The sequence below is a fragment of the Manis pentadactyla genome, chromosome 4 (genome assembly GCF_030020395.1).
Source record: "Manis pentadactyla isolate mManPen7 chromosome 4, mManPen7.hap1, whole genome shotgun sequence".
Classification (NCBI taxonomy): domain Eukaryota; kingdom Metazoa; phylum Chordata; class Mammalia; order Pholidota; family Manidae; genus Manis; species Manis pentadactyla.
The window spans coordinates 33,814,996-33,841,858 of record NC_080022.1 but is presented as its reverse complement, the minus strand read 5'-3'; the positions used below and the strand labels follow the sequence as shown (position 1 = coordinate 33,841,858).

The window sequence follows — 26,863 nt, the reverse complement described above, 5'->3', positions numbered from 1 at the left end:
GCCCCTAGTCTTGGGTCCAGGCCCGGGAAGCTCTGCTGGGAATCTATCCCTGGGGTTTGCTTCAGTGAACTGTGTGACTTCTCAGGGATGATTGGGTGAGAGGGCTCGTTTTCCCCAAGCTGCGGGCCCAGTTCCCACGGGGGCTATGTTGGGGATGCTCCAAATGCTGGGGCCGGCCTGGGAGGCCAGCACTGGCAGACTAGGAATGGGGAGAAAGGCCAGCCTCTGGGAAAGGTGGGATGAATGATGGAGAAAGAGTGCAGGGTGGTTCTAAGAAGGTGCCAACTCCACCTCTGGGAGCTGGAAGTGACTGGCAGCAGGGAATGGGCAGCCCCCTCCAGAGCTTGCAAACAAGGGGTCCTCTAACTACCCAGAAGAGGCATTCATCTGTTTACAATCGAGCAGAGCTTCTTGCACAGGGAGCACAGAGGCCAAACACCAGTTCTTATCCGAGAGAGAGAGAGAGAGAGAGAGAGAGAGCATGCCAGGGGCTCTGTTCATGATGGTGTACCCAGACATGTTCCTGCTCTCCTCAGCTTTTCAAGAGGGGACTACAACTCCCCCAATGCTAGGCCCCCTAGTTGGCCCCAGGGAGGGGCTGGGTCAGCTGGAGAAGGGAGTGGGTGCGGGGTGGGGCCAGGACACCTTGTTCTTGTGCTTCCTTAGCATCTGTTCCGTTTCCAGTAGCGGCACCCTGAGTTTCCCTTGGGAAATATAATAAAATCTTTGAAAAGGAGCCACAGCTGTCACTCCAAATGATTGTGAGGAATTGAACGCCTTGATGGTAACTCTTATTCGCAGAAGCAGAGGGATGTAGCTGCGATAGAACTGGCAGTGCTGGACCTAGTCAGAAGACCTGAGTTCGAATTCTGACTCTGCTATTTGCTAAAAGAGCTATTAGCGTGCTATCATTAGACCTCTGATTTTGAGGGTTGAGTTAATATGCTTTGGATAATAGGAAAACTGCCATTCGTCTGCAGGCTCCCACCTCAGGACCACTCCATGGTTCATAGTCTATGGCTTGTCTGTTACCAGACCTGCATCCTCAGAGTAACCTCCATTGCCATATTCCACCACCTTCTAATTTCCGGCTCACTCCAGTGCACCAGCAGTTGCTCCCAAATGGACCTCAGCACTCTTCCAGGGCTCCTCACACCTCTCCCACCCTGCCCTCACTTTCCGCGTTCCCCAGCTCAGATCTCTGGGGCCATGATGGCGGCTGCTCCACTGCCCACAGCTCAGCTCTCTCGCCCTTCTCCGGCTTTCTCAGGTTTGCCAGGCAAATGCTCAGTCCTGGTTAAATCCCGCTCTCCATCTTCTCTCCACCTGCACCTGGAGTGTCTGGAAAACAAAACACTCAGCCACCCCCAACTCGTCTGACTTTAAATTCATGCTGCTAACCTCAAAGGGCCTTGATGCTGCCTGGTAAGCCTATCACCTGCTCAGCTGGCCCAGGATAACGAATTCACACCTGCTTTCTTTCCTTGAACCTCAGCACCTCCCTGCCTCTGCCACTCTTCACTCTTCACAGAAGGCAAGGGAAGAAAACTCCCTAAAGCTTCCAGCTCTTCGCTTACACTCTGCCTTCCTCAGAGGGACTCCCCTGCTCCCGCCAAGGCCAGCCCTCTGCCTGTGCACCTGACCCCACACCCCTTAGTGCTTTAAGGACTTCGCACTCCATTTGCCCCTGTCTCTTCTTTCTGTGTCATCAATTTCCTTTTGAGACAGGGACGGTGGGCTTAGACGGAGTAGGGTGAGGACCTCCGCAAAAAACAAAGCAAGATGATCCATTGTGAGATTTGCTTTGGCCTGCTGGGGGCCCAGCTTATTTTTCTAGCTTTCCCTGGGTGCTGCTCTTCTTCCTCCAGCCCTAATCAAGTGATTTGCAACCTGGGCAATGTAGCAAGCAAGCCCAAAACAACATAGTAAAAACGGGAAAGATTCCATCTTGAAAATAATACTGCATTTTAAAACCCAATTAGTTACAAAGTAAGTTTCTTAACACACTCTTTAACAAACAGACACTAACTCAGCCCACCTTGGGAGCAAAGCAGGCAGTCTTGAGTGATATGCTCCCAGACCAGGAAGCAGCTGTCCTGGGAGGAAATCAGAGCAATAAATTTCTTGTAAATAAACAGGAAGACTAATAAGAAACTTAATAACATCTCTTCAAAGATAAACATTTTGGAACCACTTAGCAGGTATGCATCCCTAGCCCTTTGTCTCTCAACAGCCTATAAATCCCCTAGACAACGCACCATGGCGGGGCTCTCTTGTCCCCTCCTGGCATGAGCCAGGAGCTCTGTCTTCTCACTTTATCTCTAAATAAAAGCCTCTGCCTTGCTCCTACCTTGAGTTTTTGCGAAGTTCATTCTTTGACTCCGTGAACAGGAATCCCGGCATGACTTTCTCTCTGAATTATTCACACCAGCATATACATGTTGTCTAAAAGCTCAGTCATAAAAAAAAAAAACCCTTCCCTTGATCCCACACCCACCTCCAGTGTCTGCCCCACTTCTCTGCTCCTCTTAAGCAAAATTCCTTGAAAGAGTTGTCTCAGTTCCTCTGCCCCCATACCAGGCATTATTCATAAATCATACATCAGGCCCAGTTGGGCACTTGTCCCAACATACCAGTGAAACTTCTCTTGTCAAGGTCACCAGGGACCTCCACGTGGCCAATCTCAAAGTCAATTCTCAGTCCATATCTTGGTTGATATACCGTCAGCATTTGGTGCAGCTGACCAAGCCCTTGCCCTTGAAATGTTCTCCTCTGGCTTCCAGGACACTTCTTTCACATGTCTGCCTCCTGCCACGCTGGCCACCCGTGGTCCCCTCTCCTGCGTCTCCTCCCCCCACCCTCCTCCTCTGCTCCTGTTGTGCTACAGGGCTCAGCTCTCAGCCCTGTTCTCTCTCTCCACTTCTCTTTGGGTCGGGGTGGGGGTGGGGGCATCTCACCTAGATGACTGGCTTTAAAAGTCCTCCACATTTTGCTTGTTTTCAATTTATACTTCTAGTCCTTTTCTTCTACTGCACTCAGGCTAGTCTGTGCAGCTGCCTAGTTAGTACGCTACCTGGATGTCTCACCAGCAACTCACATCCAACATGTCCAAAACTGAGGTCCTGATTGCCTTCCCAAATCTGTCCCTTCCAGAGTCTTCCTGTTTTAGTGACAACTCCATCCCACTAATTGCTTAGGTCAGAACTGGGGAGTTATGCTTGGTTTCTTTCTTTTTCTCCAGCCCCACATCCAATCACCTTCAAAATATGTCCAGAATCTGGGCCCTTCTCCCCATTTCTACCTGACTATCCTGATGCCACATTCCTTTCTCCTAGATGACAATCCCAGCCTCCTAACTGGCCTCCCTGCCTCTACCCTGGCTCCCTGTAGTCCATTCTTCACACAGAAGCCAAAGAAGGGCAGCCCATCTCACTGACAGAAGGACAGGCTGAGGTCCCCTGTGAGCTGGCCCCTGGCAGGCCTCTCACGCAGCCCCTCCATCTCTCCCACTTACTTCACTCCATCCAGCTGCCTCCTTTCTGTTGCTTGGCCAAGCCAGACATGCTCTTGCCTCGTGGCCTTCGTCCTGGCTCTCCCCTTTTAATGGGATGCTCTTCCCCCAGATATTGGCATACTTGCTCCCTCACTCTTATTCAGATTTCAGCTCAAACAGTCCTCTTTAATGAGTCCCCTCCTTTTATGACTCTCTAATGTGAAGTATCAGCTGCCCATACAACTACAACTCCCTATCACATGAAACTATTTTATTTTCTTCATAGCACTCGCCATTATCCGAAATAATCTTCCCCAGAGAATGAAAACTGCATGGTGGCAGGAACTCTGTCCCAGCAGCTAGCACAGAACTTACCACACAGTTTCCGGTGTTGCCAGGGAAGGTTGTTGTGGATAAAATTGCAATATTTCCAGAATCTCTTGCCTGGCTTTAGTGCCTCTCCATATCAACAGGTGTTTCCAAGGGGTGGAGAGAAGTAGTCCATCTCCATATCAATGGGTAATTACATGGGCCAGCGAGGTTTATCTGGACCTGAGAGGTTGGGGGGAATATTCCATCGCTTCTGCCACAGCAGAAGAGAGACGTGGGATGACTCCTTGTAAGCAGAAACGGGTTTTAAACTTTATTTCTCCCTTTGGCTGATTTCGGGTTCAAAAGCATTTTCCCCTGGGGTTTCCCCTCCCTGGATTTACAGTTGTAAATGTTGTTCACTGCACGAGAACTCCTGGCTGAGGGGCAGGTGCTGATATCCAGCCTGCTTTCTGCTCTCCATGCTGTGGGGGGTGGGGGTGGGGATCCAGCAGGTTGCCTTCTGTGGTTTTGCAATGCGTGCCACATGGGCTGGCTGTGGCTCTGTGGTGGGCGTTTAATGACTATTCATTGCATAAAGGACTGATGATGGCTGTGTAGACCTTCACTTACTTTTTTCTATGGGACTTCACGCAAATTACCTTCTGGCCTCATTTGCATCATCTGTTAAGGGGATAATTAATGTCTATCTCATAGACAGTTATGAGGATTAAATGAAATGGTTCATCAGAAAGCTGGCACACATATGATTCTATTTGTGTAGCATATCCAAGATAGGCAAATCCATAGAGACAGAAAACAGATTAGTGGTTGCTGGAAGCTGGGGGGCGGGGGAGTGAGGAGTGCCTGCTTAATGGGTATCCTTTTGGTGTGATGAAATGTTTTAACACTAGCTAGAGGGATGGTTGCACAACATTCTGAATGCACTAATATATGCACTGAAAATGTCTAAACCATGAATTTTTTGTTAGGTGAATTGGATTATATTATGTGAATACCTCAATAAAAGACTGGCACAGTGCCTGGGACATGGTAGGTGGTCAGTTAACATCTTTTGAATCCTATGATTTTTCCTTCTTCAAAATGAGAGCAAAACCCAACACTTGCTTGGCTCCTCATTGCCCCATCCAGGTAATAGTCATTTTCTTCTTACTCATTTATTTCAGAAGTACTTATTGTTGTTGATCTAGATATTGGGGATTTGAAGGGGAATAAGACAGACACAGTCCCTAATCACAGAGTTACAGGCTCCTAGGGAACTCTGCCAAATAAAATCGTAAGAGCATGCGGTCAGGGCAGGGGGTTGGAGGGTGGGGATAGGTTGGGAGGAGTTACCCAGGGTCAGGTCATGGAAGGCCCATCAGATTAAGAGGCACCTGAGCTGGTGCCTGAGGAGGAATCATCAGCCAGGTGGGAGATAGGCATGTCAGGGGAGGGGCGGGAGGAGAGGGTTGGGGGATGCGGGGATCCCAGGAACAGTGCTTGCAAATCCTGGGAAGCAGCATGGTGAGCTCTAGGAATCAAGAACAGTTTGGTGTGATTGAGCAGAGTGTGAAGTGTAGAGTTAGGAAGAGGCCAAGGTGACAGGAGTTCGGACTCCTATGCTAAATATTCAAGGTACTCCAATGAACGGGCCTGCACCTACCAGCCGCAGTTCTGTGCCACCCCCCTGCCCCTGCCCCCACCAGCCCCTCACACACACACAGCTCTGGCTGTGTCCTCTGGGTGCCTGTGAAGTCTTGTGTCTGCATGGCTTAGCTCATGCAACGCTTCTGCCCTTAGATATTTACTGAGAGCTGCACCACGTCTGGAGCTGGGATCCCAGACTGGAGAACCTGGCCCCACCCTGGGAGAGCTCCCCTGCGACTGGGGGAGGTAGGACAGGAAGAAACAATTACAAGATAACAGAAATGCTGCCACAGATGGTGCTCTGGGCCTGGCGGAGGTGGGGCTTGCTGGGAGGAACTTTGGTTCAGGGAAGTGATTTCTGAACTAAGACTTAAAGGACAAGAGGTCACTGTGTGGGAAGAAGGGATAAGGCAAAAGGGAGAGGTTCAGAGCCTAGCTTTGTGCACTCACAGAACTGAGATTCAGAAGGCGGCTTGAATCTTTTATACAGGTAAACACACACACATAATCCCCAAGAGCACATATACTCTCCAAAAGGCTTCTGAACTCACATTCCCCATTGACCTCCACATTCCCCACCTTCCCCCCAACCTAAGCGTGCATGGCGCACACACACACACACACACACACACACAAGCTTACATACTTTTGCAGGCAATTGTGAGTGTTCTTGGTTCTTCTGGCTTTGCTTGGGAAGAACGCCCTCCCTTCTCCCTGCTAGTTCCGGCCCACTGCCTTCACTGGCCAGCAAAGCTCCCCCTTCAACTCTGGACTTTGTACCTGTCATGGGAAATTCACTTGCTTATCAGGGCCGCTGGCCTGAGCAGCTGTGTGCTGAGGCGTCTGCCCCTACTGGGGCCTGCTGGACCCCTCTCTGGAAACCAGTTGCTGTAACCCTGCTCCCCTGGCACTGGGTGTGGGGGTGAGGCCTGAACCATAAGGTTCTTGACAAAACCTTAGGACGATGTAGAAACAGCCCTTCCTATTGGAGGTGTTGCTGGCCGCCAGTCCTCCGCCCTCACCCGTGGCTTTGGCCCCGCCTGCCTGCTAGGCCGGTCTGCAGGTGAGTCAAGCCTCAGCTCTGGTCCACCCACCTGTCCAGGTCCCGCCCGCCCCAGCCGGAAGCTAACTCCGCGGACTGTGCACAGTTCCTACAGGTGGGGGTCAGAGTGGGGACTGGAGGGGAAAACCCACAGATGCCTGAGGGCTCCCTGGAGCAGGAAAGGAGCTACAGATCAGGGTGGGGTGTGTATACCCGCAAAGATCATGTGAGAGAGTAGGGTAACTGTGTGTGTGTGTGTGTGTGTGTGTGTGTGTCCTTGGGAAGAGTTCACAGGGACAGGGCAGGAAGGAAGGGAGTACGGGGAAAATCTTAGAAACATCAAATTCATTTCACTTTAAGAAAAGCTTACTTTTTGAAGATCCAGTGCCTGGTGTGGGCCCACAGGAGGCACCCAGTGGATGTTTGCTAATGAATGGGTGAGTGATGGCTGACCTCTCGTTTCTCATAGCCGCGGACTGAGCAGCGGAGTGCCACGCTCTCTGCCACGGCCAGCACGGGTGAATCAGCCCTGAGCTTGTTCCCAGGGAGCTGCCCATCTAGGAACTGGCCAATTCTGACTGGTTATCACCTGGGTAGGCCAGTGAAGGGGGTCACCGGGGTTCCTGGGATGACCTTCTAGGCAGAAATGGTTGATTTGGCCTTGAAGGACGGGGGACTGAAAACACTGAGGAGGTTGTGGCTGGGACACACAGAGGTGGGAGGCTGTGTGTATATGGGTGTGTGTGGGGGTGCGGGGGGGAGGGAACTGTGGAGAAGAGCTAGAGGAGTTTGCCCTGCGCTGGACTGTGAGGCCTTCAAGGATGTGCTGAGGAGTCTGCATGCAGTCCTAAGAGCCTGTGAAGCTCTTGAACAAGAGGAGTGATGGGGTCAGGTTTGATCTTTAGGCCCACCTGCCTGGGGCGTGGACTAGAGGTGGGGAGACACCAGTGAGGAGGTCACTGCAAGAGTGGAGGGGAAGTTGGCCTGGACTGAGGCAGTGACAGCAGGGAGCAGAGGAGGGGCAGAGTCATGGCAGAGGTATTTAGAGGAAGGATTGATGTGGCCTGGTGACAGGTTGGAGGTGAGGAGGGAGGGCATGGTTAAGATACAGGTATTAGAAAATATGGCCGAGTACTCCCCTAAACGACATGCTTCTCTCTAGGTGATTTTCCAGTCTGGCTGCTCCTCCCAGATGCTCTTACTATTCAGGTGCTCCACCTGCAGATGATCTCCAGCCCTAGCTGTCCCTCCAAAAGGTACTGCCCTAGCCTCGGTGCTATTCCTCCAGGCCTTCCCCAGACTCAGGTGTTGCTCCCCCAGGCACTCCTCTTGATTCAGGTGCTCCTCCTGCGGGGATTCCAAGCCCCTATGATCTTCCTTCAGACGCTCCCTTGGTTTAGGTATTCCTCCTCCGAATCCTCCCCAGCCCTAGTGATTCTCACCCCCAAAATTTCCTGTCTCAGGTGATCTTCACTTGGCTACTCCCTCAATACTCCCCTCCCTACCTGCCTCTAGGGGCAGAGGTGAAAGGACAGGGCTGTGCCTGAAGGGCTGAGGGTAGAAGTGGGGTAGCAGGGGCTCCTGGCTCAGGAGCAGAGGGCCCAGGATTGCTCTGGCTGCAACTGGGCCCCCTGGCCCTGGGTGGGGACTGGCAGCATCCTCCACTTTGGCTCGTTAGCTCCAAGCAGTTGCTGTAGAACAGCCGCTGGGAGGCAGGACAACCTGCCCCCACTTGCCACCCTCAGCTTACCAAGCAGCGCAGTAGACTGGGCCTGGGCCCTGGTGTCAGAGGCTGAGCTAGTTTGCCCTTTGGGGCCTCAGCGTCCTCCTCTACAGGGGATAGTGTTTATGTCCACACTGCGGGGCTCCATGAGCATGGTGCCTGGTGCTTGAGTCCTCAGTGGTAGGAAGTCGCAGCATCAGTTCGTTTCTTCAGCCGCTTCCAGAGCTGCACCTTGCAGTGCTCCTTACAGACACCGAGTGCCACGGGCTCCGGCAGACGGCGGTTCGGCGCCCGCCTCCAGAGTTCGTGCGGTGCCCTCATGTGGCTGTGAGTGTGGCCTGGGAGGAGCCCCTGTAAGCTAGCTGACCCCGACACCCACGTGTGTGTGTGTGTTCCAGGACTCTGTGCCCTGGAGCCGCCTGGCGAAGGCCGAGGCTTGCGGCTGTCGTCCTGCCCCTCCATGAGTGAGGCAAACCAAAGTGAGTGAGCAGGAGGAGGCTGAGGAGGGGGTTGGGTTCCGCTTGGCTGCTGGGCTGGAGAAGGACCCCGTCCACGCTTCTTTGGGGTTTCCCAGGGAGCCCATCTGGGGCCTTTCCTTAATGCCGTCCCTTTCTCTGCAGCCATGGTGGGGCCCTCGGAGCTCCCTGCAGCATCAGCCATGTCCCCTGGACCTGGCACTGGGGCCCGGGCATGGCCTATTCTGGTAGGGGTAGTGCTGGGGGCTGTGGTCCTCTCTCTCCTCATCGCCCTGGCTGCCAAGTGCCACCTCTGCCACAAATACCGCACCAGCTACCGGCACCGCCCGCTGCCCGGGACAGGGACCAGGGTCTGCCCCGAGGGGGGTGAAGAGGAGGAGGATGACGGCTTTATTGAGGACAACTACATTCAGCCTGGGGCTGGCGGGCTGGGCACGGAGGGTGGCAGGGAGCACTTCTCCCTCTGAGTCCCGATCTCTGGACACTCTGCCGGCCCCATGCCCGACAGCTTGAGTTAGCACACACTACATGGGAGCCAGGGGCCGCAGGGACAGAGGTGGCCGGGGCTCAAGGGCCGACCAGGGCTGGAGCACCCCTCCTTTCTCTGGCACTAGCCACTGAAGTGACAACGACCTTCTCTTGCTCAGTGACCCTTGGTGGCTCCCTGCTGTTCTCAGGATAAAGCCTATCAAGGGGCTGACTATGGGAATAAGACCTCTGCCAGCCTCTTGTCCTCTCCTGCTTTTCCCTCCTTTTGCTCCCTGCTCACCTGACTGTTTGTTATCCCCCCTCTCCTGTCCTGCTGTTTCTCTCATACCTTGGCCCACACTCTCCCCCAGCCGAGGCCACCCTTCCATTTCCCCAGGGCCTCTAGGACAATGAGGAAGATCTATGGCCCATAGGCCCCATGTGGTCTGCCTACCTGCCAGCATTTCACATGTGGTCAGATGGTAACATTTTAGCAGGTGAAAAACGATGTGCCGACTTTCCTACTGAAATGTCTCCTGTCAATAAAGTGGGTAATCCAAATGGTTCTATTACGTTTTTCACAAGTATCAATAAAAGTACAAAGAAGTTGTTCATTTTTATTGTCCTGAATTGGAATTTGTGCATAAAAATGTTCCTTGTTGCTCATAGCTGGAAGGCTTTGCTCCAACAGCCCCACGTCTGTGAGCCCCTCTCTCTCATAACCCTGTGAGTTTCTCTGCCACTTCCTTGCCAGGATTATTTTAACCTTTATGATGACTTGCACTTACCCTTTACCGTGCCTGCCCCACAGCTGGACTGTGAGCTCTGAGGCCACAAGCTGTGCCTCATTCTGTATCCTCAGTCTCACATGCAGCGTATGCTAAGTAAATATTTGTGGCATTTGTTGAATTACTGTGGGCTGAGGAGTGAGCCGATGGAAGGTGAGAAGGTGGAGTTGAATGCAGGAGACTTTATCAAGAATCTTGACAAAGAGAAGGCCAGGTCACAGTTGCTGGTGGGGAGACTGGGGAAGGGAGGCAGTTTTAAGAAGGGAGACACTAAAGTTTCTTTTGGTTGCAGTCAATGGAAAGGAGTTTTGGGGTGAAATACAGGGACAGCTGCCGCATGAGGGCAGGAAGCAGGTGGTCCCACGCAGCCTGAGGTCGGGCATGGTACCTCTAAACACTCTGTCACTCATGGGCATTAAGGGACTCCATGCCTGGGACTCCCACATTCTTGATTCTGGGCTTCAGGTACTCAGGTGACAGAATCTGATTGGCCCAGTTTGGGTCAAGTATCCCTCTGGTCCAATCAGCTATGGGCGGTGGGGGCAGGGTCCTATAGGGCATATGTGATTTGGGGAGCCCGTCTGTTTGTTCCAGGTTATTCCAGACAAGGGGAAGTGATCGTGCAGCAGGTGGTCACCCCATGTGGGTCTACCCACTGGCAGCTTTAGCCTTTGAGGAAAGAGCCAGCAGAGAAGGAAAGCAAGGAGCAGACTAATGAGGGCCAAGGCTGAGAAAAGGGCAGGGGCCATTCAGGCCGCAGTAGGTTAGGGGGTGGCAGTGGCGAGGCTGAACTGTGCACTGGGTCAGCGAGGGCTTCGGCGCCAAGATAGAGAGCTTGCACTTCTACCTGAGAGCAGCTGAGGCTCATCTGTGGCAAGGAAGTGGTGCTGTCATGATGGGGAGGTCAGTGGGGTTGCTGTGTGGGGACAGACTGGAGGGCAGAGGCCTGGAGACAGGGGGTAAGACCCACCGAGGTGTGGCATTGGAAACCGAGATTCCAGTACAAAGGAGCGGGTGTTGACAGGACTTATAAAGGGAGTGGGAAGGAGCCAAGGAGCCGCCCTCGTTTCTGGCTGGATGGCTTGGCTCACTGAGAAGGGCAGGGTTTTGAGGAACGAGGATTCAGTGCAGGATGAAGGATTTCCAGGGGCGGATGTCCAGGGACAGCCGGATTCACAGGGGAGAAGCCCAGTCTGCAGATGCGGGTGTGGGACTAGTCAGCAACAGGGGCCCTGAGACTGTGGAGGGAATCGGGTCACCAGGCAGGGGTGGAGTTGAGGAGGTTGAGGACCACGTGGAGGAACACTGACATCCAAGGGCTTGACATCGGGAGGACATGGCAGGGAACAAGCCCAGCAACGGCTCTTGAGTCCAGACACAGTGAGATCCTCGGGGGGCTGGGAAGTCGCTGTGGGGGGACAGCAGCAGAGGCTGCCCCAAACCACAACCTTCATCAGCGGAACTAAGGGGCTGAGGGGGTGCATCTTGGCCTCAGAGGGCAGTGCTGCTGCCAACGCATTTGGGCTTGTTGCCTGACCTCATGTTCCACTGTGCCCACCTGGAGGGGCTCCTCTGCCTGCAGCCCTGGGCCAGAAAGCGGCCTGGCTGTCCCCATTGTCACATATTCTTTGGGACTTGAGTCAGAACCTCTGAGGGGTTCAGGAGAAGGTAAGGGCCTACTGGCAGGTCAGAGTCACTCTTCCTGTGTCCAGCAGCCAGCAAGGGCCGGCAGGGAGGGCTTCCTGTTAGGACCTGGGTGTTAGGCCTGGACTGGCAGGACCGTGGAGTCATGCGAAGATCAGACCCTGTCCTAAGAGGCCTCTCTGGATTCCTGTGAGGAACGGTTCCCTCTGTGTGCCATTGAGAAAACCCCACCACCAACTGGGCCCGCTCCTCTGTCAATGCTTGCCTGGTCTCCTGCCCACTGTGGGCTCTCAAAGCTTTGCAGTCTCGCAGTTTTCTTGGCCAGATCCCCCTCCCGTTCTCCACAGCAGCTCTTTAGAACAGCTTCTGCCTCACAGAGAGAATGGCGGTTGGTCAGGGCCTCCCTCAACTTCCTGCTCCAAACCCCACAGATCTACCTCCCCATCTCTACATTCTTCCCTCTCTCCTATCAGATGGCACCTGTCTTGCCAATGGGTTTCAGCCCCGGGCAAGTTCTCTATGGATTCAATGTGACCAAAGAAATTGACAGCAAACATTCTTGGGGTGAAAGGGGTACACCCAACTTTATTTCCAGGTGGCAGGTCAGTCACTAAAATCCTGTCCACTCAGAGCGAGTCTGCATGCAGCAAGCCAATCTCTGCCTCTGGGCCTCTGTCCTCGGTGCTGCCACCACTCCAGCCTCTGCTCTGCTCTCCTGAAGCCTTGCAGCCCTGCCACTGTGTCACGCCCAGAGCACTGGGTGGAGCTCTTTTTATAGAGTCAACAGCCATGTAGTGCCCACAGGTGTGCAGTGAGCTAGTCAACCAGGGCCAGGTGAGAATCCTGGCCACAGGAACTCTCATTTTATCCACAGGACCACAAGCCCGATCCCTCCATCTTATGCCCAGGATCCACCCTCCCCACCTCCCCACTCTGGGACTCTTTAACTAAGAACTGCCTCTTCTCCACCTTGTATCCAAAGCTGCTCTTTCTATCAACATTAGCCGGTCACATCTCTCATGTCTTAAAAAGCTCCTCAGTTAGTCACAGACTTGTGAGTCCCACCTTCTGGAGATCCATCCAATATGTTCTATTCCCCTCTGTCCCAGCAGCCACCCCCTAGTCTAAACTGTGTCATCTCACATCTTGAGATGGCATTAATCAACCAGCTGACTTCCCTGCCTCCACTTTTGCCCCTTCTAATTAATAGTCTATGCTGTGGGCAGAATGACTGTCCTAAAACACAGCCCTCACCAGGCTGTTCCTCTGCTTAAAATCCTTCACTGGCTTCCTCTTTGCCTTAAAAAGCCTTGCCACCTGCTAAGGAGCCTCTGAAGCCCAGGACTGGCCCCAGGCTCCTCCCTAGCTGCACCCCTTGCTCCTGCCAGCTAATACCCATGGTCCACCACACAAACCCCTCATGGTTCCTCTCTCATCTCTGGGCCTGCTCCCGCTGTACCCTTTTCTGGGGTACTCCTTTTTCTCCACCTCTGGCTTAGCCAGCTGCTTCTCATTCCTCAGGGTCCAGCTGAGATGGCACTTCTGGGGCTGTTTACACATTTCTTTCTTCTTTGTCTCCCAAGGCCAATCCTCGGCTACATGCTGCAGCCAGAGATTGCCAGATCCTATTCTGTCCTGAGGGCTCCCCTGATTAAAATCTTTCATGTTTCTCAGTGTCTTGAGGACAAAGTCCAAATTCCTCAGCTGGGCTGACAAGGCCATTTGACAGACAGGTGTAAGGGGAGTGTGATTTGATAGGAGCAAAACGAAGGCTTTTCGCCACATGAGCCTCATTTTCTCATGACAAGGGAGGCCAAGTGGCCTGCAGAGAGTGGTGGGGGGGAGATGCTGGAGTGTGAAGGGAGTGAAGAGAGCTTGGGGGCTGCTATGGAGTAGCAGCTGAACAGGGAAACAGTGCAACTGATGGTCAGCGAGTGTTGAGACCCAGTTGAGACTGGTGATGGGGATTTGTGGTGACACCAGGCTGCCTAGCGGTGAGTCTCTAATAACCACTCACTGTGAGGCAGCAGGTGCCGCACAGGCAGATGGGTGGGCTTATCCAAGGAAAAGTTTTGGCTGGGAGGGTGGGACCAAAGGGCAGAAGGCTAATGAGCTGGGGGTTCTGTCAAGGAGTGGGTGAGATGATGGCTCACAGAACCTTAATGAGAGAGGAGGTGAAGACAGGAGGGGGCAGCTTTAGAGAGAGTGGAGGGGCCAGTGGATGGCCAGGCACAACATGGATGGGGTTTAGGGGGATGCTTGGAGCAAACGGCAGGCTGGGGGGGATGCTGTGGGGAGGTGGCTTTGGTGGCTGAGGAAGCAGTAGCATTTCTGGCCTCCTCATGCCTCGACCCAGGTCACACCAAAGTGTGTAATGTTATAGCTAGGCGTGTAGATGCTGACTTCCTCTGCCCTTTGGAACAGGCCCTCTGGGGACATTCTCCACCTGGCACCCTCTCCAGGAGAGCCAGAGGCTGGCCTTGCCTGCAGTAGCTGCTCTCCCAAATGGCTGTGCTACGGCCCATCCTGTCCCCCATTTTCTAGGCCCCTGTATTATATTTTCCTTTAGTGTGTTAAAAGAGATCATGTGAAAGGGTCTAACCCCATCTCCTTTGAAAAGGAACAGATTTCTCTCCATATTTCAGGATGGAGAGGTGCTCTGTGGCCCTCTAATGGCTCTGGAGAGTTTCCTCTTGGGGGAACCCCAGGTGAGAAAGAACTTCTGGGGCAGGTAGTGGAGGCCTCAGCAGGGACTGAGTCAGGGCCAACAGTGGACTGTGGCTTGGCTTCCGTTCTCTTCCCAGGTGTAGATGGTCCCCCCCTGACTCTCACATACACACGGCTACCTGACCAAGCTGGGCCTTTCATCCATCCACCTACTGTGGGCCTGGCCTGTGTAGAGACCAGGGTATATACAGACGAGCAAGACCCAAACTGCCAGGAGGAACTCCCTACCTGATTAAGGAGACAGGCACACAGAGAGGACTGTAGACTGGTGTCTGCCATTGAGGGCATGGGCACAGAGAAGGGGCAACTCATTAATTTAAGGGAAGAGAGTCCGGGAGGATTCCCAGAGACTGTGGCTCCTGGGGAACTGGGTCTGGAAGGCTATGAAGGCAAGGGGAAGGGAGAGGACAGGGTGAAGGCACGGCAGTAGTTCAGTGTGGCGGGGTCAGGGGTGCTTTGAGTGGAGAGAGAGGCCAAGTCATGTTAAGGAGTCTGCATGTTAGCCTGCAAGAGGTGGGGCGTGGGGGCATGGAAGGATTTTAAGGTAAATTTGTACTTTTATTTCAGGACAGTGCTGAGTTGAAACCTTGAGAGCTTCCCAGGTGTAATCAGAAACTGACTCCTGTACACAGAGGGCAGGGACAGACCAAAATAGGAGGCAGACCTGCCTAGAGCGGGGAGGTGGCAGGTTTAATAAGCAAGGGAACTCACTTAGGCTATCTTGGGTGGCCACAGATTGTGTAGATCTCTGCGTCCACCCCCTCTCCAAATCTTAGAAGTTTATATAGAAGCTTTAACTGAGTTGAGGCACATATACCATCCAGATGGTCTCAACACCACATCAAAAGCTCAAGGCTATACCCTTGGGGCAGCCTCTGGGAGCAGGGAAGGCAGGCAGAACCCATATTGTAAGGCCAGAGGAGCAGGCGAGGAGCCTCTGATTGCCTGGGTCAGCTCATGGATCAACTGGTGGTCATGTCCTCTGGGTGACCTCCCCCAAGCAGCCACTCTGGCTTCAGTGTATGTGTTGGGGTTGCAGGGAGATGGATTTAAGAGGAGAACAGAGCAGAAGCAGGGCAAATAGTCTAGAGGCTTGCTGCAGAAATCGGGCACAGACGCAGAGAGCTGTCTGGCAGTGAGCATGGAGGTATGGTGACCACATGGATGTCTGTGCAGGAATCTGCAGGAGCTGGTGGTGTATTTACTGGAAACAGGTGAGGAGGTGGTGAGGGTGCTGGCTGGGACCACTCCCAGGTTTCTAACCCAGACGCTGAGTGAGTGGTGATACCTCCAGGTGAGTCGGAGGAGCTAGTTGCAGTAGAGAGGAGAGGGGTTCAATGTGTGGGGTGCCTGGAAGAGGTTCCTGCTGTGTTCGGCGCTCCTGGCCCTGCCCTATTCTTCCTGCTCACATCGCCCCCCTCCCTCAGTTGGCAACACCTTCCCTGAACCATCAGCTCAGTGTTTTCTCCAGGAGACTGCCCTGATCTTGGCAGCTGAAAGCAATATTCTCTCCCCAGAGCCTCTGTAGCTCTGCGTTTAATGCCTCTTAGGAGACGTGACCGGCTTCCCTGGCTCCGTGTCATCCGCACCTTGTGAAGCAGGAAGTGATGAAACTAACCCGCACTCTTGATGCTCTTCCAGTGGAACTTTCTCGTTGCCACCAGGAAGTGTCCCTGTGCTTTGGAGGGGGAGATCCCTTCCAGGGCTGACCCAATCAGGAAGTGACTCTTACCACCCAGGAGGCTGTCACACACCTCTCCCATGCCCAGGAGCCCAGAGGGAGGCCAGCTGGTGCAGCAACTACGCAGACCAGGATGTTCTGGTTTCAGTGGTGGGGTAGGGAGCTGCAGCCTCCAGAGAAACCAGCTGCTCAAACCCCACTACTTAAGGCTTCATCTTGAATCAGGACATGAACACCTTTGAAGGACTTAGGTCCCTCTCCCCTGCCTGTTCCCTGGGACCAGAAACCCACCACCTACCCAAAGCTGGGATCCCCACACCCCACCTCGCCTCCAGCTTCATAGTACCTATGAGGAGAAGCCACAGGCCTGACTAAGGACACCTTCCAGGTACTTTTTGTCAGCCTGAGAGAGGCACAAAGTGTTCACTTTGGAAGGGGTGGGAGCTGGGGAAGGGGGAAGGAGGGGCCTCTAGGTGGGATGGTGAGACAAAGACAATAACAATTAGAGCAGCCACCACTTTTATTGCACATCTGCCATGTGCCCAGTCCTTCCATACAGTCACTTGATCCTCATAATCGATGCACGACCACCACCACGACTTTCAAGAAACTGAGGCTCTGAGAGGTGAAGTCACCTGCCCACCCTGAGCTGGGAGTGGCAGAGGGGGATTCCAGTCCAGGCTGCCACAGTCCAGAGCCCATGCTCTCCCCACTTTACCACCAGCCACCCTCCTCAGTGAGTGCTCACGGGCGCAGTCTCTGGGTGGGCAGCACTCACCCCTGGGGGGTCCCTGGTGGGTATCATTGGGCAGGTTGGATTGGTGGGGTACTGGGCACAGGGGCCAAGAATCTTCAGGGATCCCAGACACGCCTCTGCCTAGACACCTGATATGGACAGGCAGGCTCTGACAGTTCCGTGGACATAAACACCCAGTTCCAAGCAGACACACACTCACCCTCCCACGTGGATGTGTGGCTATGCACCGGCTCTGTCACACATCATATAACCCCTCCGAGGCGCTGGGCAGTGCTGGGAACACACTCGCCTCCACTCCCCTTCACGCTCACTCACTCATTCACACGCTCACATCCTGCACAGGTCTGTGGCCGTGGAGGCAGCGGGAAGGGCGGGCTCCAGGCTCAGTCAGATGAGGCTGGCGATGCTGGATGTGGTCTCATGACGCTGGCCAGCAGACAACTGTCCTGAGACACTGAAGACGCTGCCATTGCCACTGTGGTGCCTGTGGGCGGAGGGGGTGGCTGCGCAGATCGGTGGGCAGTATCCACTCACGCCCACCTGATACAGCAGTAGGCCCAGCAGCAAAAGCAAGCCGGAGGCAGCCAGGGCAATGCCCACGGACAGCATGGTGGACAGGGGCCGGGTGGGGGCAGGGGCGGCAGCCAGCCCAGCCAATGTCAGGCCGGTGACCAGCACCACCAGGCCACTGAGCAGCACCACAAGGGCATCGGCACCCCCACCACTGCGCAGCAGGGCCACGTGGTGGGGCTGGCGTATGCAGTTCATGTCCTGCACAGCTGAGCTCATCAGCTGCTTAGCCAGAACCAGCAGGGCCAGCAGGCAGAGCACAGTGCCCGTTGCCAGCCGCCACTCACCTGAGCGGCTGCTGGTGGAGGAGAGCAGTGCCACGCCACCTGCCCCACAGCCTGCCACAAGGCCCACGGCCACGGCGAAGCAGAGCACCGAGCGCCGTGGCTGCTGGGACCACCACAGCTCTACCTGCTCTGCCAGCATGTCTGGGGGCAGCCCCTGGCCTGGCGGGGCTTGAGCCTCTCTTTCAGACATGGTAGGGGCCAGGGCAGAAGACAGAGGTCAGCGTTGGAGGTTAGAGGGTGCAGATCATAGCCTGGAGCCCCCTCCACCTGCTTGGCAGCTAGAGGCCCAGAGTCCCGCATCTCTCACGGTCCAGGGTATGGTCACCATCACCTGCAGGAGGCAATCACACTTGTTATCTCCCCTGCCCACCTGCCCCTCACAGTGTCCCCGGGGAGCCTTGGGAATGACCCCTGGGACTCCTCCCCGGTGCCCCCGGAATGCCCCCTCTGCAGCATTGCCCCTCAGGAATGCCTCTCCTGGGACCCCGGGAGAGGTCCCCCCACACAAAATACCCCCGGCCCCCCAGCAAGCCCCTTGCCCAGCCCCTGACCTCTCTGGCTCTGGCTCTCTCAGTCGCCTGTCCCATCCCGGCTGGCTGGGGGAGCTGGTGCCACAGTGGACGATAGGATGAAGCGCCAGAGATAAAGCCTCATTCAGGATCCAACTCACATGGCCCTGCTGTCACCACTGGCTCCTGAGGGGAGGGTTGTGGGGAGGGTGGGGGCTTGTGACTTAACCCTTCTGAAGCTGGCAGCCTGACCCAGAATCTCCTCTTTCAGGGCTGTGGCTCCTTCTCTGTGGGTCAGGATCTGACTTGCCCTCCTATTCCATCCAATTGTACAGCCAAGGCTGCTGGTTCCCAGATTCCTCTTTCTCTCAAACTTAACTCTCTTTCCTGAGAACCAGATCCATAAGCCAATTGTCCCCTTGATGTCCCATAATCACCTTTGATGCAAAAGGCCCCAACCCAAGCTTGTTATCCCAGCTCACACCTATTCCTCTGTGCTCCCTTCTGTATGAATGCACATCCCTCCACCGGGAGGCCACCTCTGAACCCTCTTCTGCCCAGCCCCTGCTCTCATCCCCACGGCTCCTGCCTTGTCCACTCTCTCCCCCTCACTGGTCTTCCTGCCTCCCCCACTCGTCTCCTCCTTCTCACCACCCCCCAACCCATTCCCCTCCACGATTTCTCTAAAGTGGTGCAAAGGGAGAAGGCTCTGGATTTGAACTCCAGCTGCAGTCCTCAGCACCCACGGGAACCTGGGCTTGGGACCTCACAGTGGTTATATATTAACAAGTCCTCTAGCAGCCAGTCAGCCTGACTCACACTGGGCAAACAGCAGCCAGGGTCCCTGCCCTCAAGGGGCCCCAGTTTACAGCAGGTGCATCCCTGGGATAAATGCTAGGTGTGGGTTAGTCAGAAGAGGAGCTGAGGTAGGGTCAGAGAAGCCCTGGTGAGCTTACCTCTTAGAACCTGCCTCCTTATCTGAAAAATGAGGACAATGTTTATCTTGGGGTGGGTGGGGGGCAAATCCTTTAACATCTCCATTTCAGAATTTCAGTGGGAATTCTAGGGTCTGAACAGATGCCCAAACCATGCTTTTGGAATAAAAGGACACAATGTTCTCCCTTCCAGTTCAGGATAAGACCCGTTTTATACACAGGACCCCTGTTTTATGCAGGTCCTGATTCATTCCAGGACTATGACTACGTGGCTGTACCTGGTTCCACCCCTGACGGGGTGTCCATCCTGTGAAAACCCTCTGCAGGGGCTGCCCAGCGCACACAGGTGGGAGGTGGGGGAAGGCCACGGGCGGAGCCTTGGAGTCAGTCCCAGCATTCCCCAGTGCTGTGACTTCACTGGTCTGAAAGGGTTGCACAGGTGTGCTGGGACAATGGGGCCAGGCTGGGGGTGGGGTGGAGGTTCTCATGGGAAGAACCCGCGGGAGAAGGAGGGGGTGGTGGGGATAGCGGGACCAAGGGGCACTTACAAGAAGCCTGGAAGTGCTGGATCCCATTCGAACAGAGCAGCCAGGGCCAGGCAGGTGGTGTGCTCTAACTCCGTTTCCGGGGAGGTGCTTCACCTGCCTAACCTGCACCCAGGTGAGCCCTGGCAGGGAGGGGAGCAACAGGTGTCTCCAAGGCAGGGCTCGAGCTGATTGGCTGACGTGGCACACAGCTCCTTCTGCTGGGCAGAGGCGTTCCTGGGAAGGGAGGGGCTTCTGTCAGCCGCTGTTAAGGCTTGAGCACAATTCCCAGACCTGAGCAGTGGGAGGAAAATTGCTTTATCTGTCCCAGAACCTAGGACACCACCTAGCCCCCAGCTCCAACCCCACCTTCAGCTCCACCCCTGAACCCAGCTGCAGCCCCAGCTTCAGTTTCAAACCCTAACTAGAAATTCTAGCTCCAACTGCAGCACCTGCCGGACATGGCAGCCCCAACCCTGAATCCTGAATTGCAGTCTCTACCCCCAGTCCCAGCTCCAAACCCCAAACCCAAATCTGGCCTGAAACCTCAGCTCTGACTCCTCAGCCCAACCCCAAATCCAGATTCCAGAATTAGGTCCTAGACTGCAAGGTCACCCTTGGTCTCAACCTGTTCTCCTGTTCCTGAGTCCAGTCCCCAAATCCCAACTTGAAACGCAAATCCTGCCACACTCCTTCACACACTCACAAAGCCCCTGCCATCCACACCGACCTGCTGTTTGCCACTGGCCCCTGTCTTCCAGCTAGAATGCCTGTTGTTCAGTTCTGCATCTCTGCCCACTGCTCTGTCCTTCTGGTTGGATTTTGAACTCAGAGTTCCCTCTGCCTGAGATATTTACCGCTCCCTAGCCTCAGTCTGGCTAACTTAAATTCTTCAATTGACATGTCACCTCCTCTAGGAAGTCCTCCCTGACCTCCAGGATGGTTTAGGTGCCTCCTTGGTTCCCCACAACTGCTCTTGCTTCATGTGCTTTCATTGATTTTATTACTTACCTGTCACCCCCTATGAGACATGTGGTATCCAATGGGTGTAGTGCCTGATTTGCTAACCATGGTGACCTCGGTAGCCAGCACTTTGCCTGCCACATAGGAAGTGATCAATAAAAATTTGTTGAATGAATGTGTGACTGGTAAGTGCAGGGGTTTTGAGCAGGAAGCATGTGAGATGAAGCTGGAAAGATAAGTTTAGCCCAGGTGGTACAGGACCCTGAATGCCATGGTGAGGCATCTGGATGCATTTGAGGTACCCATGGAGGGTTCCAGAGCAAAAAGTGGCATGAGCAGGGCTCTGCTCTAATGGGTGGATCTGGCACAGCACACATGAACTCTGGATGGGCAGAAGAGGGGCTGTTTGGAGGTGGCTGTAGGCTGTCACTCATCTTGTGGACTGAGCCCCTTTTATGTCTCTTGCCCTCTTTCCTTCTGATGTGTATTAAATAGACAAGAAAAACAAAATCCAAGTCATCTTTCCATTATTAGCTTACAAAGTAATTATGTTGTATCTGTCTGTGCTTCTCTTTTCTTTGTTCTGTGGGGATGACTGGGGACCCGTCAGAATTCTAGAGCAGTACTGTCTAAGAGAAATGTAACATGAGCCACATATGTGATTGAAAATCTTTTAGCAACCACGTTAAAAAAGTAAAAAGTAACAGGTGAAAGTAATACATTATAATTTTTAATTTAATGCCCAAATAATGTCATTTTAATATACAAGTGATTAATGAGCTATTCCAGTCTTTTTTTTTTGTATGGAGTCTTGAAAATTATACTTACAGCACACCTCAGTTCAGACTAGTCACATTTCAAATGTTCAGTTGCTGCATGTGGCTTGCACCTGCCTTACTGGACAGCACAGCTCTAGACAGTTCTTCCCCTCAAGGGAAGGTTAGGGCAGGCTGACTGCTGTGAGGCAGGCTGGATCTCAGGACAGCCATGTGGGTTTGCTACTTACATCATTACAAGGGTGTCCCCTGCCCTGGGTGGAGCGGGGAAGCAGAGCGCCTGGCAGGGCTCACAGACTGTGCATTCATCCTGCACCTCTGATGTTTATTTATCCTCCTGGTCCCAAGGAGGGCCCGGTCCCAACCAGAATCATGAGCTACCCCAGAGAGAGCTGGGGCAAGGGAAGTGGGGAGATCTTCCTTTCCCTTTTCCCTGTGGGTTTGGAGAGGGCAACTTTTTGAGAGGGAACTTTTTGAGTGGGAGGAGCAAAGCCTAAAATCCTCAGTTTAAACTAGATTGGGCAAATAGACTGGGCAAATCTTTGTTCTCTTTCTGGGTCTTACCAAATAACTTGGAGTTAAAGCCTCCTTGTAGGGCTGTTGAACTCTGTACCCAAAGCAGAGGTTGTTGGAACAGCTCACATGGGCGGTAATGAAGGCGAGGAGGAAGAGCTGGCAGTGGGCACAGAGTGCAAGGTGTGGATTCCAACGGGTCCATTAGCTGGCCGTTAAATGGTGGGAGAATGTAGAGAGAGACCCTGGCCCAGGCCCCCAGGTTCTGCCACATCCCCACCTTAGACTATTCTCAGCGCGGTAGCTGGAGTGATCCTGGTATGAAGTAGAGCAGGTAATGCCGCCGCTCTCCTTGAGGCCCTCCAGTGACCCGTGGACCCGGAGAAGCAGCCGAAGTCCTCCCAGGATCTCGGAGGCCTCTCTGAGCTCAGCCCCTGGGGCCCTCCCTTGCTGCTCTTGCCCGGAGCCTTGTCACCGGATGTTCTCTCTGCCTGGGATGCTTCCGTCCCTTGCGGCCCTCTCCCCCACCTTCCTTCAGCAATGTGCTCACATGTCCCCTTCTCAGAGCAACCTTCCCCAAAACTCCCGACCTACCCCCTGACCCTTATTTTATTTCCTGTATTCTCGTGTGTTTCTCCTTAGCACTTGTCGCTGTTGAATATGTTATCTATTTTTTGTATCTATCTGGAATATTGTCTCTCTAAGATGTAAGATTTGTGAAGAAAGAGATGTATGCCTGCTTGTTCCTGGTGTATACCCAGCTCCTAGGACAGGTCTGGCATATAATAAGTCTCATTGAATGCTTTGTTGAATGAATGAATAGTGGAAAGAAAACTGGTTTGGAGCTAGATGGGTCTTGCAGTTTCCAGTCCCTGCTCTAGCTGTGTAATCTTAGAAAAATGGCTTAAATGCTATGTGTTTCAGTCTCTTCATTTATAAAATGGGAACAACAGTACTTAGTCTATATAGTAGTGTATGAGGGGATTAAAGAAAAAGATTTATTCATAATTTATTAATTAATTCCAGTATACATTTACCGTTTTTCTTCTCGGCCAGGCATTGTGCCAGGTGCTAGAGAGATAGTGGTCAGCAGAGGAGGCACCTGTCCCTGCCATCCTGAAGGGCAGTCTGGAGATTAACCGGCGTAAAGCACAGGTGCCACACCAAGTCCTGGTGGCTCCAGGCACCGTCCCCCACACCGCGCTCCGTGAGTGACAGCTCCCCCAGAGAGACATCTTTTGGAGGATCTTCTCTGTTCACAATGACCATCTTCACCGCAGAGATGAACCCTAGCAACCGAGATTATCTTTTGCAGACCTCTGCTCTGGGTATAGTTGATTGGCTTAGAGGTAAGCTCCAGACTTAAGCTAGGCCAAAAATATTCTTTTTGGCATTTTAAAATTGGACAAGTGATTCCATTTCAGCTTTAGGGCATCTCCTGGGGAGATGGAATTTACTCTCGACCAGCTGAACTGGCCCTGGGAAGCTGGTCTGCAGAGAGCGGCAAGGAAAGAGAGGGAGAGGGGGTTCCACCAGTGCCCCAGGCCCTGGTTCAAATCCTTCTTAAGGCCCAGTTATATCTCTACCCTGTGATTCCGTGAGACACCCCCAGAGCCAGATAATAAGCTCCCCCTTTTGGCTTACAATGCTAGAGTGGTTTCTGTTACTTGTAGCCAAAGAAGGGTGCTCATAGCTCCCCTAAGAACTAAATCTTATCGTCCCAATTTAATACACTTACTACAGCCAGTGCCCACAATAGGTGCTTAGTAAGCACTAGTCTATACCTGCTGCCTCTGCCAAGTTGCACCTGTGGCACACATGAGATGAGCCGTAAATACAAATCCTTGTACGTGACCAGTCATTGTAGGTGACCAGGAATGCTAGCCTTTCCTGTTGCCTGACACACAGCAGAGTTACTCCCTTACAAATCTGCTCTCCAGCCCAGCCCACCTCAGGGCAGTGTGACTGCATTTTACACATGCTAAAAGCATGAGCAGGCACCTTCCAACCTCTGATAGTCTAGGGGAGCTCAGGGAGGATGAATCCCACCCCTGGTCCTGACATGCCTTCTCTCTCACCTCTCACTCCAAATCCAGAGTGGTGATTGCAAAGGGGGTTCTATCTGGATGTGCAGTTATTCCCAGGCCCATCAGGGCCTGTCAGGTGCTTCCCAGGACCAGCTGCTTGGCAAGGGCTGGTCATGCTTTATGTAAGAAGCAGTGGGGCAGTTTTGGTGCTGATTCAAGAACCTCCTGTGGGGCAGGGTCTCTGGTGCTGAGAGAACAGGATAACAGAGGAGGGCAGCTAGCCCAGGTCACAGTTGATGCTAAAGACCCTGGAAGGGCAGGGGAGCCAAGGGATGTCTGGGCGCAGACAGAGGGCAGCTCCCACTGGCACCAGCTATCACAGCGGAGCTGGATGAGACCCCAGAGCTCAGCGATGGGCTGCAACCAGAAGACAAGGGCAGAGTCTGTATGCCGGTGCCGGCTACTGGGAGACCAGTGGGGTCCCTATGGCTGGGGGGTGATTGCCAGGCCCAGTTCATCAGTGAGGGGTCAACTGGCTGTAGGGACCCTGTGAAGGAGGATGTGGCATCAGTGGGGTGAGAACCCCTGTGGAGTCAGGATAGGCAAAATGAGGGGTGTCCCGGATGCAGCAACCACCCGCAGGTTGATGTAGGAACACAGAAGACAAGAGTATGGAGAGGTCAACCAAGAGCCAGACAGTTGCCTTTCTTTTTGTAATGCCTGTGCCTGCTGTTAGCTTCGACTGCGGAGGCATCCACTTCAGAGAACACAGTGCCAGCCACACGACCAGATGTGGCCACACAGAGCCAGGCCACCTCCCCACGCTGAGGCTCCTTGTTTTAGAGATCTCAGTTGATTTCAATAATCAACCACCTGGGTCACTTTTCCTCTAATTCCTGGGCTTTAAATCCCTGCTCTTATGTTTTTTTTTTAATTGGACTAAAATTGATATACAATATAATATTGGTTTCAGATGTACAACATAGTGACTCGATAACTATATACACTACTAGATGCTTGCCACAATAGTTGTAGTTACCCTGTTATCATACTAAGATACTACAATATTATTGATTATATTCTCTATGTTGTACTTCCATTCCTATGTCTGATTTTACAACTTCCAGTTTGCAATATAATGAGTCATAAGAAACACGTATTTGGTCATTCATATGACCCAATATATACTTCCCAGGTGTATTTGGTCTTCATCCACAGTTCCTGAAAACACCACCACAGTCTTAAAGGTGAACTGGGTGTTTTGTCATGTTAATGAGAGACTTTTGGACCCCGACCCAAGGGCAGGGGCTGGAAGTGAATCAGCCAGTGGCCAATAACTTAGTCAGTCATGACTGTGTGATGAAGCCCTACAAAAAACCCTGAGAAGAGCTTATCGCCCTCTGCTCTGCTTGGTTGGATCCTGCATCTCAGTCAGGGAGAGTTTCTAGACTTGGGGAACCAGAACACCTCCACGTGCCACTGAGCCAGGCCCCAAGCTCCACGAGGATAGAAGCTCCTTTATTGGGGACCTTGCCCCATGTCTCTCTTCATCTTCTGTTAACTTGTACCCTTTATGACACCCTTTATTAAACTGGTAAATGAAAGTGTTTTCCTGAGTTCTGTGAGCCGCTCTAGCAAATTAATCGAACCTAACGGGGAGGTCGTGGGAACCTCCACTCTGTAGCTGGTAGATCAGAAGCACAGGTAACAGCCTGGGGCTTGTGACCAGTGTGTGAAGTGGGGGGTGGAGGGCAGTCTTGCAGGATGGAGCCGTTTACCTGGGAATCTGGTGCTGTGTCCGGGCAGATAGCACCAGAATTCAGTTCTCAGACACCCCGCTGGTGTTTGAGAATCGCTTGGTGTTAGTATGTGTGGGGAGACCCCCTCCCAGATCTTTAAACACAGTGGAATTGGGTCTGGGAACCTGAATGAAGTTGCACTACTATTACTGCTGTGTATAATATTGCTACTGTTGTGCATATATGTAGGGGAAAAACACACCATTGCATTTGGTGTCAGAGGAGTGGGATTAGAACAGTTTATACCTCTCTATCCCCTTCTTATGTCTTAAATCCACCAATAAGGAGTGAGCCCTAGAAACCCTAGGCCCCCATTCTTGACCCCAATAAAAGGAGAACCCCAGACCGTGCTCTCTCCCCCACCATGACCACACTGTGTGGCTCCAGTATGCTGCGTGATTTCCAGGTTCTGTTAGTAACCTTTATTTTTTCAAAATTTCTTGATGGTTATTGCTGAAGGGGCCTTGAAATCATAATAGCCCAAGGGCTGATCCAGCCACAGCATTGATTATTGATAGGCGAGATGGGCACAAAACAAGATTGTACCTCTGGTGCCAGATTTGCAGCAGGAAGCTGTGCTCACCCCTGAGCGGCTGACCTTCTGGCTGAGGTGCCAGGCTCTGCTGGGGTGGGGCTCTCCCGTGGCCAGGGCTTCAGCCTCCACCTTAAAATACTTGTTATTTGGGTGTTAGAAGGTGTCTGGCCTCTGTAGGTAGGAGAACACAGGGACATCTGGATTCTATTCCTTTGCTCTTCAGTCCATAAGAAAGTACCTTTCCTGGTATGTGCAGCTGGGTGACTCAGTATGGGGCCTAGAGGAAGAGATGCCCCCCAGAAAGTGGGGGAGTGGGACAGGGCCCTGCAGGAAAAGGATGAGTGGTATGGAGGTGGGAGAACTAAGGGCAGAGCTCTGACCATAGTCCTAACAACAGGGCCAGCAGATGATGGGAGACTTGGGGGAATGCTAATAACTTTGCCATGTTCGTTACTTTATTCTCATCTTTACACAGATGTAAAAATCCTCAAAAACCTTATTATGTTTCATAAAGGAGAAGAAAATGTGGGAGGCTTTTCCTGGTCCTGCCTTGGCCGGCAGAGGAGGAAGCCAGGTCAGAAGCAACAGGCAGTGCTGCTCAGGCCGGAGCAGGCAGCCCTGTCCTTGAGACTCAGGCGAGGGGGCGCGGGCAGCCAGCCTGGGCCTC

At 53.2% G+C, this 26,863-nt stretch overlaps 2 protein-coding genes across 7 annotated transcripts; one reads left to right on the top strand and one right to left on the bottom strand.

Moving 5' to 3' along the window:
- The first annotated feature begins 6,568 nt into the window (after positions 1-6,568).
- Positions 6,569-9,779, top strand: C4H1orf210 (chromosome 4 C1orf210 homolog). 3 transcript variants are annotated; one of them, XM_057500117.1, is made up of 5 exons: positions 6,593-6,609; positions 6,855-6,931; positions 7,657-7,750; positions 8,616-8,696; positions 8,838-9,779. In XM_057500117.1, the coding sequence occupies exons 4-5, from the start codon at positions 8,678-8,680 to the stop codon at positions 9,158-9,160; spliced, it is 342 nt and encodes a 113-aa protein (XP_057356100.1). In that variant the 5' UTR covers positions 6,593-6,609; positions 6,855-6,931; positions 7,657-7,750; positions 8,616-8,677; the 3' UTR covers positions 9,161-9,779. The 3 variants fall into 3 exon arrangements, with proteins under 3 accessions (XP_036748778.2, XP_057356100.1, XP_036748788.2); XM_036892883.2 differs by lacking the exon at positions 6,855-6,931 and having other exon boundaries at positions 6,569-6,609; XM_036892893.2 differs by lacking the exons at positions 6,593-6,609; positions 6,855-6,931 and adding an exon at positions 6,964-7,087.
- Positions 9,780-16,503: 6,724 nt separating this feature from the next.
- Positions 16,504-20,441, bottom strand: TMEM125 (transmembrane protein 125). Of its 4 annotated transcripts, XM_036893164.2 has the most exons (5): positions 20,314-20,441; positions 19,608-19,877; positions 19,081-19,102; positions 18,167-18,310; positions 16,504-17,946 (listed from the first exon to the last, which is right to left on the bottom strand). In XM_036893164.2, the coding sequence occupies exon 5, from the start codon at positions 17,803-17,805 to the stop codon at positions 17,146-17,148; it is 660 nt and encodes a 219-aa protein (XP_036749059.1). In that variant the 5' UTR covers positions 17,806-17,946; positions 18,167-18,310; positions 19,081-19,102; positions 19,608-19,877; positions 20,314-20,441; the 3' UTR covers positions 16,504-17,145. The 4 variants fall into 4 exon arrangements, with proteins under 4 accessions (XP_036749059.1, XP_057356098.1, XP_036749058.1 ...); XM_057500115.1 differs by lacking the exon at positions 19,081-19,102; XM_036893163.2 differs by lacking the exon at positions 19,081-19,102 and having other exon boundaries at positions 19,608-19,820; positions 20,314-20,439.
- Between the last annotated feature and the right edge of the window lie 6,422 nt (positions 20,442-26,863).

What these genes read in the sequence shown, in the direction of transcription:
- TMEM125 (XM_036893164.2), bottom strand. Translation starts at nt 17,805, where the DNA reads ATGTCTGAAAGAGAGGCTCAAGCCCCGCCAGGCCAGGGGCTGCCCCCA.